The 20,549-nt window shown below is 38.9% G+C and overlaps 1 protein-coding gene and 1 long non-coding RNA gene across 5 annotated transcripts in view; one reads left to right on the forward strand and one right to left on the reverse strand.

Annotated features, from left to right (window-relative positions):
- Window positions 1–20,549, reverse strand: part of LOC129779526 (liprin-alpha-1) — a 458,998-nt gene that overhangs the window by 14,608 nt on the left and 423,841 nt on the right. Inside the window, exon 19 of one of the 4 annotated variants that reach the window (XM_055787067.1) lies at window positions 12,082–12,196. The exons of the other annotated variants lie outside the window; for them this stretch is intronic. Within the exon in view, the coding sequence (XP_055643042.1) occupies window positions 12,182–12,196 (15 nt within the window). The 3' untranslated portion in view covers window positions 12,082–12,181. Of the gene's footprint in view, window positions 1–12,081; window positions 12,197–20,549 lie in introns of those variants that run through there. 4 annotated transcript variants of the gene reach the window in all.
- LOC129779550 (uncharacterized) lies at window positions 14,236–15,001 on the forward strand. The gene is made up of 3 exons (XR_008743701.1): window positions 14,236–14,667; window positions 14,723–14,807; window positions 14,869–15,001. It is a non-coding gene; the product is annotated as an uncharacterized LOC129779550 (long non-coding RNA).

Here is a 20,549-nt window from a genome sequence, read left to right on the forward strand (position 1 = left end):
GAGCCAGGCTATAAAAGCGCGAGCGACTCCGCGCAGCCGGCATTCTTACAACGGACGTGATACGAGCAACATCTAACAAGGAACACCAGCAGCAGTGGCAACAGCGAACAAGGCAGCTAACCCGAGCAGCCAATATCGAGCTGGGTGTCGCATCGGTCTGGTCCAATAGCAACAGCAGCAGCAGGGCGTCGCATCGGTCTTCATCAAAATCAATAGCAGGAGCAGCAGCAGCAGCGGACATCGTAGTTAAGCCGAACAACCAACAGTCGGACTGCAGTAACATCACGAGCTAAACATTGTCGGCACTCTCTCTCCGCTGATAGCGCGAGGACGCGCTTCCATTGAGCTGGGAGAGTGTCACAGTGTGGAACACAATCAACGCCGCATTACGTGGTTAGCACCCACGTACTAGCCGGCTTCATAAAAGAGTTTATAGAGTTTTCCTCGCTGTAGCCAGCAAAGAACTTTCTGGGATGAGGCTTCATGTTTGAAGCCCATCTATCGATCGCAATGTACGATTATATTGGCGGTCGCGACAATGGCGCTAAATTGAACGAACCTTTAGCTCCCGAAAAGTAAGTTAATTTGTTCGATATAGAGCTCCGCTGGAAATAGACGGAGTTCCAAGAAGAAGAAAAAAAAATCGGTGGAGATGGACGATTTTCTATGAGTATTTTAAATTAATTTATTTGATGTTGAGCTCCGATGGAAATGGACGGAGTTTCAAGAACTCGTTTACTCGTTTCATCATTGAAGCTCATTATCGCTGCAGACGAAACTAGAATGACCCGATGGAAAACCGCTCTATTGCAAGTGCATTAGTGAAATTCAGTGTATGATGATAGGAACTATGATGATTACTCAATGCATCTCTGAAAGTAGCATCACGTTGGTGCAGCTTTGGCTTCTGCGCCGAAACATTGAATTTATGAACTGGATAAGGAAATGGAAATTGTAGTCAGATATGTTTTAAAAGATTCCAGTTTTGAAAGAATTAGGCTTTTAGCACACTGAAACTGGGAAACAAGGTCAATGTCAAATCTATGTAAATAAAAATGGATCGTCGAATGTGTTGATAAGCGGTTTAAGGAAGGAATCCTCCGATTTGAGCCGTTTTATTTTGTTGTATTCGTCTCTGTCTGTTTTCGGAAAACTCTGAAGGAAAATGGGAAATTAGGAAAATTGAATTCATATATGTTTTACAATTACATCGTGATAAGCGTTGTCAGCCATTCGATGTTTGCACTAACGAAATAGATCTTTATTCGAAGGTGGAAATGGTTTTTCAGGCGAAATAATACACTTCTATATCTTCTATCTATCTATACAAATAAAAATGGAAGGCCAAATGTTTTGCTAAGCGCAAAATATGAAGAAGGAATGGTTCGATTTGAGCCGTCCTCTTTGTTGTATTCGTCTCTGTCCAGAAATCAATGTTATGATGAGAAAAGTTTTGTAATTTTTAAAAGCTTCGAGAGAATGTTTGAAAAAGAATTCTGAGGTGTTCTACAATGACATTGATCCAAGCCCAATTAAGTTTCGTGTTTCGTTAGTGTGAAGCAAAAATGATTCTCAGGTGTAGAATAAAAATTATGAATGAAAGTTTACTTTTCTGTATCAAACATGTATTCCATGTAACAGAGAAACACGTTATTTGCAAATGAATCAAGTATTTTGAGCGAACATTGTGTCTGAAAAAGAATTTATATTATAATAGCGAATTTTGGCAGAAGTAATAATAAATGGAAATTGTAAAGAGCTAAATGGAAATTGTAAAGATCAATCAAGGAAGAGTTCTGCGATTGAACCAACGACCGTTCGCTTGGTAAGAAAACGTGAATGTTCGAAAGAATTTATAACGAAAAATCATTTTGGGGTCAGGTAGTATATAAATAAAGTGGATCGCCAAATGTGTTGTTAAACGCAAAACCCGAGGGAGGAATCGTTCGACTTTGCTTTTATTCATCGTCTCTGAACGTAGATCAATGTTACGGAGAGAAAATTCGAAAATATTCGGAAAATTAAAAAAAAATAATTCTGAAATGAGTCAACGAGGATGAGCTTCAAATGATCAATGGTCGATGAGAGGCATTGACAGCAGGAGTATCAAATATATTCCACAATGATTAGATAGCATTCCATGAACCATGTTATTAAAAGAGAAAAAAAGAAGTTTTTATCACAGAAAACCAGTGTAGTTATCCCAGCTTATAATCGCTGGAGGTGCAGAAGGATTTATTACCGAGCGTCGATTTGTCTTACGATCCGCCGAGAGTATAAAGTGTATAGACAGATGAGACAGATGAGTGATATTGCTTGTCGCTCAAACTCTCCGCAAGATCAACGACGGCTATTGAAGCGACATCCTGACCAACAGCATATGGCATGGTGGAATGGAATATGAAACTAAGTTGGACACTAGGAATGATTTATCATTAAGGGAAAGTGAATCGAATCCAGTTTCCATCGCATTTTAAAAAATTGTGCAGTGCCAATTTTATATTGTGCAAATGTTTAGAGCATTGTGCAGATGTTTAAGGATTAAATACTGCAATTAGGTTTTCAGAGATTGAAATCTTGACAGATATGAGTAGGATGAGAAATGAAGGTTGTAGTAAATTTTTTTTTCAAAACGCCCCTGTTATGGAAGAATAATAGTTTCAACCCACTGATTGAAACAAGGTACAAAGAATGATTTAATAAGTTTAGTAAGGGACCAAGAAATTGGAAAAGCAACGAAGAAGGGTTCCAAGATGGTTTATGGTCAAGGACACACATTGGCATCAAATGGATTTCACAAAGATTTGATAGAATTCCACGAAAAAAGGCAGAAGACCAAGCGATTGTGTTTTTTATCAGGACTGAACCGTTGTATCGAAAAAGAAGGAAAAGGATTCTTCGGAGAAAACCAACGTCGCGATTTTAGTTCTAATTAGACACAAAGAATGATTCAACAATCCTGAGGATCAGAATCAGGTAAATGAGGAAAGCAAATTTCATGTTGTTGAGGAGTTTAGAGCAATTTAGTGATTTAATACTGCAACTAGGTATTTAGTGATTTAAATCTTGGCAAAGAGGGGCTATATGAAGAAAAGAAGGTTGCAGTCAGAGTTGTTTCGAAAAGTTCTTGTTGTGAAAGAACAAGAGTTTTAACCCACATAAACTGGGTGGAACAAGAAACGACGATGGTTCTTATATGTATAAATACGAGACCGGGAAATTGAAAAGAGAAACGAGGAAATGTTTCGCAGGGTCATGATCGATGGGAGACATTGGCAGCAGCAGTACCAATTGAAATTTCACTATACTACCTGATCATAGAAAAAACGAGGGCAAACCATGGCATCGAAAGAGAATGAAGAGAATGCTCTAGAGAAACGATTAGACGATTGTTCACATATTCTAGGAGAGGTGAACAGATATTTTGTTTAATCTAATCAATGTTCTGTTTACTAGAGAAAACTAGTATTGCGATTTCACTTCTAATTGATGGAAATGCGGAAGGATTCATCAGCGAATATCAACTTGTTTCGCGACTGCCGAGAGTTTTTAGTAGAAGTAAAAAGTTTTCTTGCACTGGTCAATTTCGTCACTCATGAGCGGAACTTCCGTTTTTTTACTGGAATCAAGAATTTGAGTTCAACAAACGCGAAGATCAGAATCAGGAAGATAGAGAATACAAATTTTATAATGTGGAGAAGTTTAGAGCAATTTAGGGATTCAGTGATTTAAATCTTGGCAAATTTGGGCTGTATGAGCAAAAGAAGATTGTAGTCAGAGTTGTTTCAGAAAGTTCCTATTGTGAAAGAACAAGAATTTTAACGCACAAGATGAACAAAACAATCATGTACTTTTAGTGTTTAAATTGACATTCTTACAACGGACGTGATACGAGCAACATCTAACAAGGAACACCAGCAGCAGTGGCAACAGCGAACAAGGCAGCTAACCCGAGCAGCCAATATCGAGCTGGGTGTCGCATCGGTCTGGTCCAATAGCAACAGCAGCAGCAGGAGCATCAGGCACTGAAGCTAATCCGAGTAACCATCGAGCTGGGCGTCGCATCGGTCTTCATCAAAATCAATAGCAGGAGCAGCAGCAGCAGCGGACATCGTAGTTAAGCCGAACAACCAACAGTCGGACTGCAGTAACATCACGAGCTAAACATTGTCGGCACTCTCTCTCCGCTGATAGCGCGAGGACGCGCTTCCATTGAGCTGGGAGAGTGTCACAGTGTGGAACACAATCAACGCCGCATTACGTGGTTAGCACCCACGTACTAGCCGGCTTCATAAAAGAGTTTATAGAGTTTTCCTCGCTGTAGCCAGCAAAGAACTTTCTGGGATGAGGCTTCATGTTTGAAGCCCATCTATCGATCGCAATGTACGATTATATTGGCGGTCGCGACACAAGGGGAACTGGCAGATTATTTTTCAGCAACGATCACTTCTTTCCAGGTTTCTTCTCGATAACCAGCAAACGAAGAGTTGCGCGCGTGTATGTGTGTGTGTGTTTGTTGCGGCTGCTTCGACCGTTTTTCGAAGCTGATACTCTCTTGGTCACATTCTCTTCTCCTTCTGATCGATCGGCTTTTCTGCGCTCCCTCACAGTTAAAACAAAATGAATTTTAGGTCAGGTCAGGCCAGCTAATGAATCCCTCGATCCCTCGCCGTTCAGCTCGTTCTGTAACGATGTTGTTTTGTCGATGTCCTCACGAAAAATAAATGGGTTTCATCACCAGAATATCGCTTAAGTATGCTTTTCGTGCGTGATTGAATCGAGAGAAGGTGTGGTTTACGATGGCAATTTGGAAGGCAAACTAGAGGAGAATGAACTCTCTGAGATTGAAACTTTCGACGACTGAGCAATAATCGATTGAAAATTATATAATTTTCACGATGCGAAACATTTTCCGTTACGCGCGCATACAATATTGGATACGAAATATCCTACTGATGGGGAAGAACAATCTTCAGAAGCTTTCCAGCTAATTGCACTTGATTGAAAAACTACAAAATCAAATGTATTTGGTCGCTGTGTTAAAGGGTTAGAAAACATTTAAATAAACTTTTACGCATGAATGTATTTTTCAATTCCCAGGGAACTGGCAGATTAATTTTCAGCAACGATTAGATTTTTCCCGATTTTCCTCGATACTCGAAGCCCTCCAGTGGTTAATGCTAACTCGATAACCACCTGTTAATAGCACTTGAATATTTGGTCGCTGTGTTATATGGTTAGAAAACATTGAAATAAACTCTTTCGCATGAATGTATTTTTCAATCCCCAGGGAACTGGCAGATTATTTTTCAGCAACGATTAGATCTTTCCGGAATTTTCTCGATGCTGTATGGCATCTAAACGACGCTGCAGGAAGCCTATTCGAAGATAGTAATTTGTGTGCTATCCACGCAAAACGCGTCACATCATGCCCAAGGACATTCAGCTGGCCCATCGTATCCGAGGAGAGCGTGCTGTATTAGCTTAGCATATAATCAACAGCCCTATTCAGGGCTCCAAATTTGATGGATTAGAGTTCAGAAAAGTTTTTTACAGACCGAACTGAAAGCAGCATTTAGCGAAAATCGTGGTGTCGATGATAATTCGATACCGATAGGTGCCATGGATGTGGATTTTATAATGAAGAATATGAAATATATGACATGATGTAGTGAATATATCCGAAGAAATCACTTTGATGAAACTGCATTACAAAATTATTTGTGTACGAATGCCGCAATCGATTGTCGACTCTAATTTGCGCTGGGTAATTTCCTCGGAGGACTTGATTCCTCCTTTGAGCATTAATAATCTCTTTCTGGCAAAACGAAGTGGTATGAATCACATTATTCGTAAGATAAAATGAAGAAGTTTTCTGCCAATTTCCTTCAACCTCCAAACATCTCTTTCTCCCGTTAGTCGTTTTTGCGTTCGCTAATTCTTTCTCACAACACCCATTTCTCGTTTGAGAAATTGTTGAGTGTTGAGTGCGCGTAGAGCGGGAATTCTTAAAGATTCATTGCACCTCTAATAAATTGCCGAAAACGTGGTCTTACGTGATCGCACTTGATTGAAAAATCCAAAACGAAATGTATTTTGTCGCAGCATTATATGAGTAGAAAGCAAATAATCATTCGAAAATGACTTGATTTACGCGATGTGAAACATTTTCCGATTGATTGAAAAATCACAAAACCAAATGTATTTGGTTGCAGTGTTATATGGATAGAAAATATTTAAATAAACTCTTTCGCATGAATGTATTTTTCAATTCCCAGGGGAACTGGTAGATTATTTTTCAGCAACGATGATAGCAACGAGAGTTCCTCGCGTGTATGTGTGTGTGGCGGCTGCTCCGATGTCTCAAGCGGAACCGTGGCATCACTCTCCTCCTGATGGCTTCTGGCCTAAGGTGCACAAACAGGCTCTTGGTGACACCGTTCATCAGTGCTTTAAAGATAATCGAAGTTAGCTTCACCACAACAACGACAACATGTTCAAATATAACTGAGTGGGTTTACGAGCGGCGCTCGCTTATATACCGATTGGTGATTTCAATAGCATGTTTTGAAAGCAATTTTAAGGCTATTGAAATAAGTTTTTGGATGGAAAAGTAACAAGTATATAACGCGTAGACATTTTATCTTTCGAATCATTCTTTGTGTGGACACCGACTGGACAACATCGTTGCTGGACGGGCTGGACGGCGAGGGATCGAGTGCCTTTCTCAAGGCAAGAGGGCGGAGGTAGTAGCGCTGGAGTAAAGTAGAGTAGAGTTTTCAAAGGGCTTTTCTCAAGGCTAGAGACGAATGAACTGCAAAAGTTTAAAGTCTCTATAATACAATACCTTCCTTCCTTCTTTCGAATGAAGTGTTTATCATACCATTTCGTTCAGTTGTTTAAGAGCTATTAACGCTCAAAATCTCGGTCTCCGACGTAACGCTTTCGTTTTCGAAACCCCGTTATAGAAATGAAAGACGTAGTCCTACGTCAATATATATTTTGGGAAAAAAATATTTGAGGGTAAAAGCTTCTCAAAAATGCTAAAAACAAAAATTCGATTTTTTTTTTATTTTCAAGGCCGGGGTCCCCCCTTTAGCAAAAATAAATTAATAGGAACGTGGTTGACATGAATTGACTAACTCAAACGTGTTATACTATACTTTCTAGCACAGTTTGGCGAGTCTCAGTACAGGTCTCTGGCGAGACGTTGTTCAGTCACTTGTTCTGGCCATGCATGAAAGCAGGGGTTTTCAAATGGTGCATCACGAGAAATTGGTGCTCCGCGAAGTTTTAGCAAGGTATGAATAAACAAATAAATAAGGCTAAAAAGCAACTGTTGCGAAGAATTCTTTTCTGAGTCGGTAACGACCGGAACGAGGACACAATTGCTGATGCACAACAATTAAATGAAGGACCTCCATCGACGGATGCTGTTTTGGATCTACAGCAGATCCAAAAGCCTTCGTTGAACTGTAGGCCAGTAGATGATGTTTCCAACGTGAGAGAAGTAGCAATGTTCATTGAACACAGTTCTGATGTGCAACACTTTTTTTGCACCCAGTTGAACTCTCTCTCTCCATGCGCACACCTGCGCCCGGACGAATCAACGCACACCAAAACAAAGTTCAAATGTTCTGTTGTCAACACGGTTCGCTTTTGAGTTCGAACATCCTCACTGCACCGTAGCCATACACCGGCTTATATTCCCAATTTTAACCGAGCTCGAATCTAGTCTTCCTGCGTTGCTTTCTCTGTTGGTGCGAATTGTATGAGGGTGCGCTGTTGCTTAAGGTGGCCGTACACTGTTTGCCCGGAGGTCAAATATTTGTTATTTTTTGACAGATAAGGTTTGATTTGATATTTGTACAAACACTATTTTGTTTGCCACTCTTCAATTTTCAACAGTAATAAACAATATCAAACACCGAACATGGAAAAAATCAACTGAAATATTCAAGGTAACCTAACCATGTACCGACAGGTTCGAAGAACAGACTGAAAAAATATTTTAGGCATCCAATAATTGAATATTTGCTTGTCGTGTTTTGTGTAGAATATATTTGATCTGTACACGTTGACCAAATTTTATCTGTCAAAAAGAGTCAAATATTTGGCTTCGGTCAAACAGTGTATGAGCACCCTTAGCTTAGAACAAGCGAAGACAAAACGGGCGCTAGAATTTTATGTGTGTGTGTGTGTGTGTGTGTGGGTATAGAATGAGGGGGAATTTAGTATGTGAATTCTGCACCGTGCTGATTTTGGGCTCACTTGTTTTGAGTTCGGTGCGCTTCGTGCCAAGAATGAAGTTTGTTTTCAGCGTGCGTTTGTTTTTAGCGCACGCTGATGAAAATTGAATTCGAGCGCAACACAGCGTAGACTGACGGCACGCCATTGAACTGCTTTCCACGAGTTAGTCATTGAAATAATGTCATTGAAAATAATGGGTTTTCAGTCAGAATGAGCACTTTTCAAATAAAAATTATCAATGAAAATTAACTTCTCCGTTTCAAATTAGTGTTCAATGTGAATGGAAAACTTTGTTTTCTTCATGTGGTAAAATAATCTCATACAAACATTTCATCTGGTGATATCTCGTTCTCATAATGATAAGTTTTAGTGGGAAAATATTATCGTATCCAGATCGACACCGTATTATTATCTTCGACACTTTACTAACTCGTAAAACGTAGTTCAATGGCGTGCCGTTTATTTCGTTTCCACCGTGAAGTGTATTCAAGAATCAGGCCCTTTGTTTTCACCGTGAAGTGTATTCGAGAATCAGGCCCGCCGTAATATTAGGCTGTCAAAAAAGTCCTGCGATATTTTTTTTTGAATTTTCATTTGTTCATAAAACTAGTTACAATCATCTGTTTTAAGTCAAATATGCGCCGTTTTTTTCGATGACTTGTTCCCAAGGAGATGCCAACTTCATAATACCCCTGTTATGCTACCATCAAGCGGTCCAGTTGTTGGCAGTACAGGTCCGAATTGAGCGTTTGGCCATAGGGAAGCAGCTCATAATAGATTATTCCTTGACAATCCCACCAAACACACAGCAGAACCTTCCTGGCCGTTAATGAGGGCTTGGCCACCGTCTGAGTCGCTTCAGCGGGCTTCGACCACGACCGTTTGCGCTTCACGTTGTCGTAAGTGACCCACTTTTCATCGCCAGTCACCATCCGCTTCAGAAACGGGTCGATTTTGTTGCGATTCAGCAGCGAATCACATGCGTCGATACGGTCAAAGATGTTTTATTGCGTCAACGTGTGTGGCACCCATACATCGAGCTTCTTTGTGAATCCAAGCTTCTTCAAATGGTTAATAACGGTTTGATGACTTATCCCCAGCTCTTGGCCGATGCTACGGCTGCTACTATGCCGGTCTTTCTCGGCTAATTCAGCGATTTTGTCGCAATTTTCGACGACAGGCCTTCCGGAGCGTGGCGCATCTTCGACGACTTCTACACCAGAACGAAAACGTTGAAACCATCGTTGTGCGGTGGAAATGGAAACTGTATCGGGTCCATAAACTGCACAAATTTTATTGGCTTGAGATGCATTTTTGTCTTTGTCATAGTAGTACTGTAAAATATGGCGGATTTTCTCTTTATTTTGCTCCATATTTGCGACACTATAACTCACGAACGACTTAACCAAACAAAACATTGTCAAGGACTATATTATAAATACCTTTCCAACAAGCTATAGTATGACTCGATACAATGAATACAACTAGAACTACGCGCTTACAACGACACCTCGCGGAAATACCGCAGGACTTTTTTGACAGCCTAATATAAGGAATCGTATATTGAAATGGAATTTACTGAGGCCAGCGATAATAAGCCACAGTACGTCAATGTTTCTGGCAAAAACATGTCGACATTTCGAAAATGGGAATCCAGTATCTTCATTGGCCATGTTTTTTTTTATTGAAGTGTCATGAGGAGTTGTCGGTTCAAGAAAAGATGAAACATTTTCTAAAAATAAACAATGAAAAGGCCGTTCATGTATCAACCTAGTCAGCTATCGAGTTGCACAAGCGGGAAAAAACTATTGCTGAAAACATAATCATGTCATGTATGCTGGATATCGCCGGTCTCATGATTCATGATAAGACAGTAGGATTGGTGAATTCATCTTCCATGTATTTGATACATGGCCGAAGATGTCGAGAGCACTTTGGTGTCCCCAGTGATGTCCATATCCTCTGTGTAGCGAAGAGAAACTTTAATTCATCCACCCACTTCGTCATTCTCAACGAGAGCGCTCCTCTTTAGCCTATAATCACCACACTTCTAGATATGTGCGAGCGCAAGATTGATGGAAGATCAGTTTTTTTTTTTTCACTCAACACTTGGCCGCTCAGAGTGCGGAAAGGGAACGCACTAACTTTCTTCAGTGCAGCAGGTAAATTCACTGGAAAGTACAGACAAAAACGCATAAAAAATCATGCGAAACCTCACCAGTAGCTTTAAAAAATCGAGTTCGGTACACAATTTGAGAAAAAATATTTTTTTCTGCGGTAGATCTTCTTCTTCTGTAGAAGCATTGTACCACTGCGACCATTAGTTTGATCTATTGTAGTGCATTCCAGTTTGCTATGTATGCAGTGTCAGTTCGTTCCATCACTCAGGGAAAAAGTGATAATCGCACCAGGACTTTGCATATCCCCCCACGAAGGTATGACTTCCTTTATGAAGTTTCTCACCTGTTTTGGTTCAGCAGACCTAATCTCGTTAGGCATAAGAATGCCCTTTCCAAGAATTCGCCGTCTTCGCTGAGTTAGTGTACTGCATTGACACAGTAAATGTTCCGAAGTCTCAGCTTCGAAATTGCTGAAACGACAGTTATCATCTGCCAGTTTTCCGATTTTTTTAAGGTGATACCTGCTCGGACAATGTCCGGTCAATAGACCGGTTAATGTACTCAAATCTGCCTTATTCAAGCTGAGTAGGTTGCGTGTTATTCTGTTACAAGGTGTAATGAATAATTTGGATTGTCTTGGTGTTGATAGAGCCCTCCAGTTGGCTTCAATCATTGATATTTCCCAGATTTTGAGCTCCGATTTCATGCATGATGCAGATAATCAGTCGAAGATCATAATCTTGCTAAGAGATCGACTTTTTCATTACCTTCTATACCGCAGTGACCAGGCACCCAGTATAGGTTAGTAGCAGCTAGTTGTTTTAAGGATAAAATACATTTCCAAACTAGCTTTGACTGACATGTGTATGCTTTTACTGCTGCTTGGCTATCTGAGAAGATACAGATATTGGCATACCTGTATTTTCTAGTCAAACAAATATTTGTACATGTTAGAATAGCTTGTAAAGATAGGGACCGCATAAAAAAATTTCCCCAAGAAATAAACTCAAATCCTCGCCGTTCACTGTTCGATTTCCTTTTGTTTTCCTGCTTTGCGATGGGACAGATTGATTTTTCGGTTGCGCGTGGCTGTGTTGTGCTTTTAGTTGCATGTCGAAACTTGTTTCTAACAGCAACAAGTCATGTGCAACATCGAGCATTTGATGGAGGGATGAGAATGATTTGCGAAGTGGATATATACGCAAATATGCTTTTTTCGCATTGAAATGCATATAAACCATCGAAAAAAAGGGACGATAACTTCATCAAATAGGCTTTTTTTTTATATACCGCTCAAAATAAATCGCACAAAAAAATTGACACAAAAAAACCGCCCAAAAAAGGTTTTACTGTATGCTTTGGTGTGCTCTTGACCAAGGTGCTTATATCAATGTATAACAGGTGAAGCAACATCATCACTTCAATAAGAAGGGGATTACGGTTTGTGGAGCGGGGGTTGTTTGTTTTGTTATCGCTAGGATACGCCATTATTGCATTTTCACATGCGAAAGTAGTGGAAATGAGAATGAAATTCTACAAAATCATCCCTTCTTTTTCACATAAATTCGCGAAAGCCGATCGGCAGGCATCGTTCGAATAAGCGTCGTACCAGTTTGTAGAGAGTCGCCGGCAGCGTTCTGATGCTGTTTGTAAACAATATCGACAGCAATTCCAATATGGCTGAAAGTGCATTTCATATGATTGTTTCACCTGGTATATATAGAGGCGCCTTGCTCTTGACTGTGCGCTCTGGTTGGCGCTGGCTGGTGGCTGGCACACAGGTAAAAAAACAGAAGTGGATTTCGATTAACTTAGCGCTGTGGTTGCTGAAAAAAGTGAACCGAGATGAAACATGTGCGTGGATTATATGTCGAATGAGATAAAGAAGTACAATTATACATCAGCTGTGAGGAGGCTGACTTCTACGACAAATTGAACACATTGTCTTATCCTAAATTCTGAAGCGCTACTCATATTATTATGTTCAGTTTTGGTATAACTAAATGGTATAGCTATTATTGATTTGACGATGTAGATGACAGTATCCACGTAGCGCTAGGAAGTATAAAGTGTGTAGTAAAAAAAACATGCTTTTTTTAAGGTGAAATGGAAGTTTACATAGTTGCCAGGGTATGCTTGTTTACATTGTACTACGTAAATATCCTTATTATCAGAGACTATCTGACCCGACAAACTTCGTCCTGCCCAACATTTATTTTTCGTTATCACATCCACGTTTTCTTACTAAGCGCACATTCATTGGTCCAATCGCAGAAATGTTCACTGGCCATCAACCCTTTAAAATTACCTTTTACTATAAAATTCCTAGTACTATCAGATTATTTTCAGGCACAATTCTCGTTCAAGATTTTTTAACACACTGGAAATAACATGTTTTTCCGTTACATGGAATAAATGTTTGATACGGAAAATATGATAGAATAAAGACAGCCCCAACTCGGACAATTCCTTTCTCGAGTTTCGCTCTCATCAACACATTCGGTGATCCATTTTTATTTATATACACCCTTATCATAGTATTCGAACGAATAGGATACGTACGCAAATCCCATCCTTGTTTTCGTACGAGCCATTCGTCGTATTTTCAATTTACAGTCGTACTAGATCAAGTTATTGGTGTACTACATTATCGACATCGTTGACAGTCAGGAGGTGTTTACGTATCGAAAGTGTTTAATTTATGATACAGAGTTATCTGAACGTTCGAGTTCGAGTTTGTAGTTTTGATTTGTGCGGCTTAATAAAAACAAAGTATAAAGCAGGTGAGATTTCTTAAAACATGTCCGGAAGATTTGTACTCTCAACAATTTTAATGCAAATTTTCAGCACAAAAACTAACAGACCGATATTTTGCGCCGATTGCTCATGAAAAACAACGTTGAGAATGCAACTAATCCACCACAAATGCAACAACAGCAACAATCAACCCAACAGCCGCACTATCCATCCCAACGTGAGCTTCAGTTCCATACCCAATCCATAATGCAGAACGCTTTGCTCCGTAGAAAAACTGCAGGAGCAACGCAAGGTGCTTTGTGATCAGAACAGTCGAATTGCTGCCGCTGTGATTAACAACGGTGAACCAAATGCAGCCGTGCAGCAATTCGTACAATCGATTTGTCTAAACATTCAGCGAAGTCTTTTGGTTCTTAGTCAAACTGCTAACCGGCCGGTGACAAATATCCTAATGGTACATATTTCTCTGCAAAGCCGTCTGCAGGAGCAACTATTCTCTGTCACGCAAAAATTGTGTCAACAGAAACGTGGTGGTCCCATGAGTACTAGAAGTTCTTAGAAAGCATCGAATTCTACAGATCACTTCTTACATGTTACGATAGAACTGGATTCTTACAATGCATTTACCAGTGCAGAAATGGTTATCTCTAGCAACATTCAAATTTAATGTTGTTTTGTACTATATATTGCCGTTCCTCATGATCATGTTTCATATGTTGTGGTTGTTCTTTTTCTTTTATTACTATTTATAATGACGTGCTTCGTTTCATCATTGTCATATTTTTTTGGGCAAGCGAAATCTTGATACAAATTCTCACTACCTGATTTATGTTTTGCAAAATTGCATCGATTGATTTGTCGTTAGGTTCTCCCATCAAGTTTATTAGTATAAGACGATTGTAAATTATAGGAACGAATGTTCGTTCTTTTCTCTTTGTTATTTTTTTTTAGACTGCAATCGCTAAATATTTTCTGGAAAAAGCCGTTGTTTAACCTCACCACCAGCAAACGTCAGCATCTCATATATTGCCTAAAAACTGTTTCAATTATTCTCATGTGAAACTTTTAACCCTAGCTTTGCTCGAGTCTCGTGTTCAAGTATCTAGAAACAGCGGCAGCCAAAAAGGAGAAATCGACTACTACTACTACTACGGAGGTCGGCGCTCTCGTCGAAAAATTCCTCCGGAAGGCTGTTGGATGGTACCCAGAGCAAACGAGGTCACTTCGATTCTGGATACAGCATAAGCGATGGAAGTTTCGATTGTAAGCGTTGGTCCCAGGAGGATCCGCACGATAGTAATGGACCCTATTCGCCCAAATGGTCGCCCATTCCAATGCATACAGGCTTCAGTGGGAAACCACCACCAGCTTCAGTTGCACCAACAGCAGCAAGAGCTACAGCTGGTCGTTCTAATGTTGTTCCTCTGTCTGTTAGGTCTGCTCAATGACGAAAGCCACAGTTGTGGAGCCATAATAGGTTCGCTTGGGGAGCACACATCCCGCTGCAGGATCAGCACGAAAGAAAGAAGCAGTCGAATAAGTAATATCGCATTCGGAAGAGTTCGAAGTCAACTAACCTATTCGTTCATTCACAGGGCCGACATTTCTCCAGAAGGTGATTTGACACTTGGTAGTGTCCGATGGAAAGATGTGAACGTTAGGAAATATCCAACCTTATAGGTATACCACTACATTTCATTCAAATTGTATATCATAACATCTTTCATTACTCCAATTACAGCACCAACACTAACATCCCCCTACGCATGTCGCGTTACACCTGAATATTCCATGCTTCTTATTCAAAAAGTAATAAAGTTTTGATAAAACTCTTAAATAGTTTTAAGAAATACGACGTGCATGACTATTCGAATCAAAATAACGAGATGTTGTACGAACTTTGTACATTCACTGGGGTTTCTTTATTATCCAACAAACATGAAATAATTTTTCGCGAGGAATGCTGAAATTCATGAGCTTAGCTCGATCTGGTTCTATTGTCAATCACTCTCTCTTAATGAGTTGAATTATTAATAAACTTTTTTAGAAAAATGTGTATTATCTCGTTTTCCCAGCATTTGTGTCAGAAAACAACTGATAGCATCGATTAAATAATAATGATCAACACTGGACATCCTAATGTATTCTTGTTAGGTCTTCTACAATATTGATTATATCACATTCGACCACATCCTTCTTAGTTTCATCCACGCCGATCTGCAATACAAATGCATCGTACATTTTTTCCCGACTTAAATCTAAAAAGCTTCTACAAGGTCTCCATCAATAAATCCCCCGCAACGTTCCGTTTTCATTTCGGTATGATAACTATGCCAATACGAATAATCAATCTTACCAACAGATTTGATTGTGTCAGTCAAACTTTCTTGTATCTTTCGAAGAAATTCATAATTCATAATCAGGTGATATTCGTGTGACCAGACCGATAGCTGACCAAAATAACAAACAGCCCGTTGTCGGCGTCGTACGCTCACCAATGTTTTGCATCACGAGCGAACCGTGGCGGAATATATTCATCATATTACCGAGATGGAATTGAGCATTTGCTGTCGTACGTCGTCCGTTGTTGTGGCCCTTTAAATTGATACAAAAATTGTTCGTATGATAAACAGAGCTACGGAAGCCCTATTTACCACTAGCAAACAAATAGATTGTTCTGATGTCCTCCCGAGGAAGGCATTGTCATCTAATATTTCTACTGCTGTCATCCAATTTGGTTGATAGTCGCGAGCGATCTCCTCAAAATTACCTAGCGTGACAGATCGAATCAAATCACCCACCAAAATGAAATCGACTGTCAAAAAAAAACTGTTACTCTGAGGAATCCAAGCGATTGCATTAATCTTGTTTATCCTTGGATTTACAATATAATCCAACACGTTATTGAAATGGTTACATTCAAGTCGCAAATCCTTATCATCAGTCCACTCATACAATCGTTCGGTTGAATTGATGCTAGCCAATACACGGCCATTGAACTTAATGAAAGAATAGCACGCGCTCTTGATTCCCTTCTCGCTAACTTGAGTGAGGGCTCCATCCGCGTAGTGATAGATGATACTCCTTCCTACTTTGTGTTCCGGTTCCGCTTGATACACCAGTGCTGTGACGACGATGCATTCGAGTCGTTACCCAACTTCTACGAAATCGATGACATAGTATACTCCGTTTGCATGAATTGATGTGCAATTTCAACTTCTTGACCAAACTCGGCACTGCTGGCTCCTGGCTTGAGCAGTACCATGTTGCTCGAGTAAGTTACATTTGTCGTCTGAGTTGACGTGCTCTGTCTCGAAGGAGTCAGACCACTCGAGTCCTGAAGTTGCATTCGCACCGTTATAACATCGAATGCTTGAGAAACTTCCTGATATGCGGTATGACGTGGCGACTCACCCTGTTACCGTTCGAATGTGCAACTTTAAATCTCAACAATTTTACCAAGAATAACCGAATTTTTGATTGCAAGAGCCAAACTGTCCTGATACGCTTCGGCATTAAGTGAGCACATACGATTTATTTCCTTCAGGTTGACATTCGAGAAAACTAGCTTGTGGTTAGAGCTGTAAATAACATTTGGGCGATCCGAACAGGTAAATACCGGTACGTTTTCAGAATTGTCGGCTGGGTTCCAATCGTTACTTTTTTGGTGTGTTGGTCTGTATTTTTCTTCATGACGAAGTAAAACATATAACCGTCTCCGAGGACACACAATAATTATGGTTCCGAACGGCTGGAGCTTTCGTCCAAGGGAGAGATGTTCAGACATGTTACATCATAATCTAGTGTGGCAGTGTTAAGGGAAAATAATGTTAATCTTGTGAACATGGGCAATTGGCCGTTCCATACTTTTTGTGCACCAACTTGCCTGCTTCAATCGTCATCGTGGTATACTACCGATTCTTATCCAATAACAATTACTCCCCCAAGTGGAGTTGGCATCGGGATCAACATCGTTGCTTCTATCTCAACGTTATACTGTTTCCAGCCGATTTTAAGAAAGATCTATCCTTCAAATTTATTTCGTGAGTTTTAATGTGTCGTCCCTTCAGATCTTGGTGAATAGCACAATAAGTCGCGACTCGCGAGTGCATTTGCGTTAATTTAAAAAACACCTTATGATTCACTTGAAAACTTGAAGACTGCGAATCTCAAATCAAAACAGACAGAAGTGTAAACATAAAAAAAATCTGCCGTCGATAAAACAGTTTACCAAAATAAAATCTAGTACACAGAAATACGGCCGTAAATGAGGATAGCTTTTTCTTTGACGACGTATCGTATCCGACGAATCAATATACGGATACGGCCGTAAATGAGAATAAGGGTGATAGATAGAAGACAATATGGGAGTGCATTTTATCATAATAAAATCCATTTATAGTTTGGAACGAAGATCAATTTCATTTCAGAGAAGGGAGGGGTGTTATACCATCATAGAAACATTTATCGTACCCAAAAACCCTCGCATCTCAAATTTGGCTCCAGTTGCTTGATGAGTTCTCGAGTTATGCAGAAATTTGTGTTTCATTTGTATGGCAGCCTGCCTTATGAGATGTGGCAGGAGTATCTAACCACCATAGAATCATTTATTGCAACCTAAAACCACCACATGCCAAATTTCGTTTCATTTGCTTGATTAATTCTCGAGTAATTCAGAAATTTGTGTTTCATTTGTATGACAGCCACCACTAAGAGAGGGGGAGGAGTATCTATTTATCATAGAAACGTTTCTTGCTCCCTAAAACTCGGTTTAGTTTGCTTGATTAATTCTTGACTAATGCAGAAATTTGTGTTTCATTTGTATGGCAATATATATATATATATATATATATATATATATATATATATATATATATATATATATATATATATATATATATATATATATATATATATATATATATATATATATATATATATATATATATATATATATATATATATATATATATATATATATATATATATATATATATATATATATATATATATATATATATAATCGTTGCAGTAATTTAATAGGTAGTGTAATTCAAGAACGAGACTATCACGTATGACTGAGACTTAAAATGCTTACGGTACGGATAGTTTCTGAAAAAAAATTTCGTTCAAAATAAATTAATTGGATGTGTTTTTCATAGGAAGGGCCTGGCCGGGTAAGGGAGTAAAAAGTGCCCCCAAACCAAATCACTAGCCGTATAGCAAATATTGTAAAGGATATTAAATAAGAAATTTTGGTGGTTTATTTGAACCCCTATGTGGTTTGACGTAGGATCGATAGTGAAAAACGTACTTTTTCGTTTATTTCACGCCACCCTCAATAGATCCGAGATAAAAATTTGAAAAAAATACTGAATGTACATCTTACCACGGCGTATCAAGAAAAATTATCAAACAAAATTTCATCAAAAATTTTAGTACTAAAAAAATATTTAAATTCTGAAAAAAAAAATTTGGGATTTAGAGATTCAGTACTACTCTAATTCATATTTAAATGTGCTCTTACCGCTTTTCTAGATTGATAAATAGCTTCAAACTGTTTTTTTTTTCAAATATCTAATAATAAAAATAAAATTAAAAAAACACAGTACAAAAAAATGTTATAAATTTTCTGGCATTTCGAAATTTTGAAAAAAAATATAACTTTGAGACCCACTCCTGCTCAATTTTTTATTGAAATGCGTACGTATGTGTCTTTTTTCTACATGTGGCGTAATTTTTCCTTTTTTCTTCATCGTCTGCATTATTATTCTTATTTTTTTGAAATCGATTATTTTATTGTATTCGTGGTTTTCAATTGAAAGATTAAAATACCAAACACGAAATACCAGAAAATCTATAACATTTTTTTGTACTGTGTATTATTTTTTTTTTTAACTGAATCTCTAAATCCCAAAAAAAAGTATACGAAAAATTTAAGTAAGCATTCTGGACAGTATAATTCAACACTCCACGATTTGCAATGTACGGTTTGGTTTCAGAATTATATCAATAGTTAGCGAATCTAGTCTTTTCGGCCCTTTGTTTCGTTTGCATTCAATGTAGAAAAAAATCTTCCAACAGTTTCCGAAAAATGTGGGTCAATGAAGAACTTGGTGAAACTCCTTAATACAGGGAAAGCTTAGCACCAGTTAGCCTGTCTTTTTTTTTGTTTTTGTGTCTCCGCTAGAAATTCTAGAGTTGAGTTCTCGGAACTCCGTTCTCCAACTCCTGATGATTTCATTTGTTTAAAGATATAAAGCTTCTATAAAACGTTCTGTAAATACGAAAACCTTGGATCCCTGCAATGCCCAGCAATATAGCAGTTTTCAGAACATCATCTTCAGTATCGAACGGATTTTACATTTGCTTAATTATTTGTACATAAAACATGAACCCGGATGGTTCAAAAAGTTGTTTAGTTGCCGGATAAATCTGAAAGAATTCGGGTGTTTCAGTATCGAATGTTTTATTCAACTGTATTAGTGGCAAAACGTAGTGAAAAACGATAAAATAGGTTTTGTTATCGAGTTGTTCAGTCGATTCATGATAAGTTTCGCTATTTGGTCTCGGTCGTGGTCGATTCGGATTTCGAAGAACAATTCATTTCGCTGAACCTCTCTAGGTTACGTTACGCTTTCCCTGTATTGAAAAATCTGTATATTCTGTATAAACTCCGAAAATCTTTAATCTGCAACTACATATTCTTGGCCTCAAAAAGCTGAAAAATCTGTAGAAATACATATTATTCTGTAGATATGGTAACCGTGGCAGCGATAGCAGTGTAACGTTGTGTGTGTAAAGACATTGGTCATTTGTAGCGCCCCTTTATAAAGAGACTTTATAAGATGATAATCTAACTAGAATATAGGGAAGAATCCAATAAGGATCCTCACAAAATGACATTTTTCCATTAGTATGGAAAATTCCATTCCATACTCTCTCAGCTTATGATACAATCGATCGGGACAAGCTATGGCAAATTATGCACGAACACGGTTTTCCGGATAAACTGATACGATTGATCAAGGCAACGATGGACCGAGAAATGTGTGTGGTTCGAGTATCGGGGATCCTCTCGAGTCCCTTCGAATCCTCGGAGAGGGCTGCGGCAAGGTGATGGGCTTTCCTGCTTTCTGTTTAATATCGCCTTGGGAGGTGTGATCAGAAGAGCGGGGATAGACACGAGTGGTACGATTTTCTGAAAGTCAGTCCAGCTTTACGGTTTCGCGGACGACATTGACATTGTGACACGGAACTTTGAGACGATGAAGGAGACTTACATCCAGCGTTGCCAATATTCCAGTATAAACTGGATTCTTCCAGTTTTTTTTCCTCGATCCAGTCAAAGAGTTAAACCTTGAAATCTTCCAGTTTTTTCAAATATTGTCCAGTTTTATCCAGTTTTTTTTTATATGTCTG

Source organism: Toxorhynchites rutilus, chromosome 3, assembly GCF_029784135.1.
Source record: "Toxorhynchites rutilus septentrionalis strain SRP chromosome 3, ASM2978413v1, whole genome shotgun sequence".
NCBI classification, from domain to species: Eukaryota; Metazoa; Arthropoda; class Insecta; order Diptera; family Culicidae; genus Toxorhynchites; species Toxorhynchites rutilus.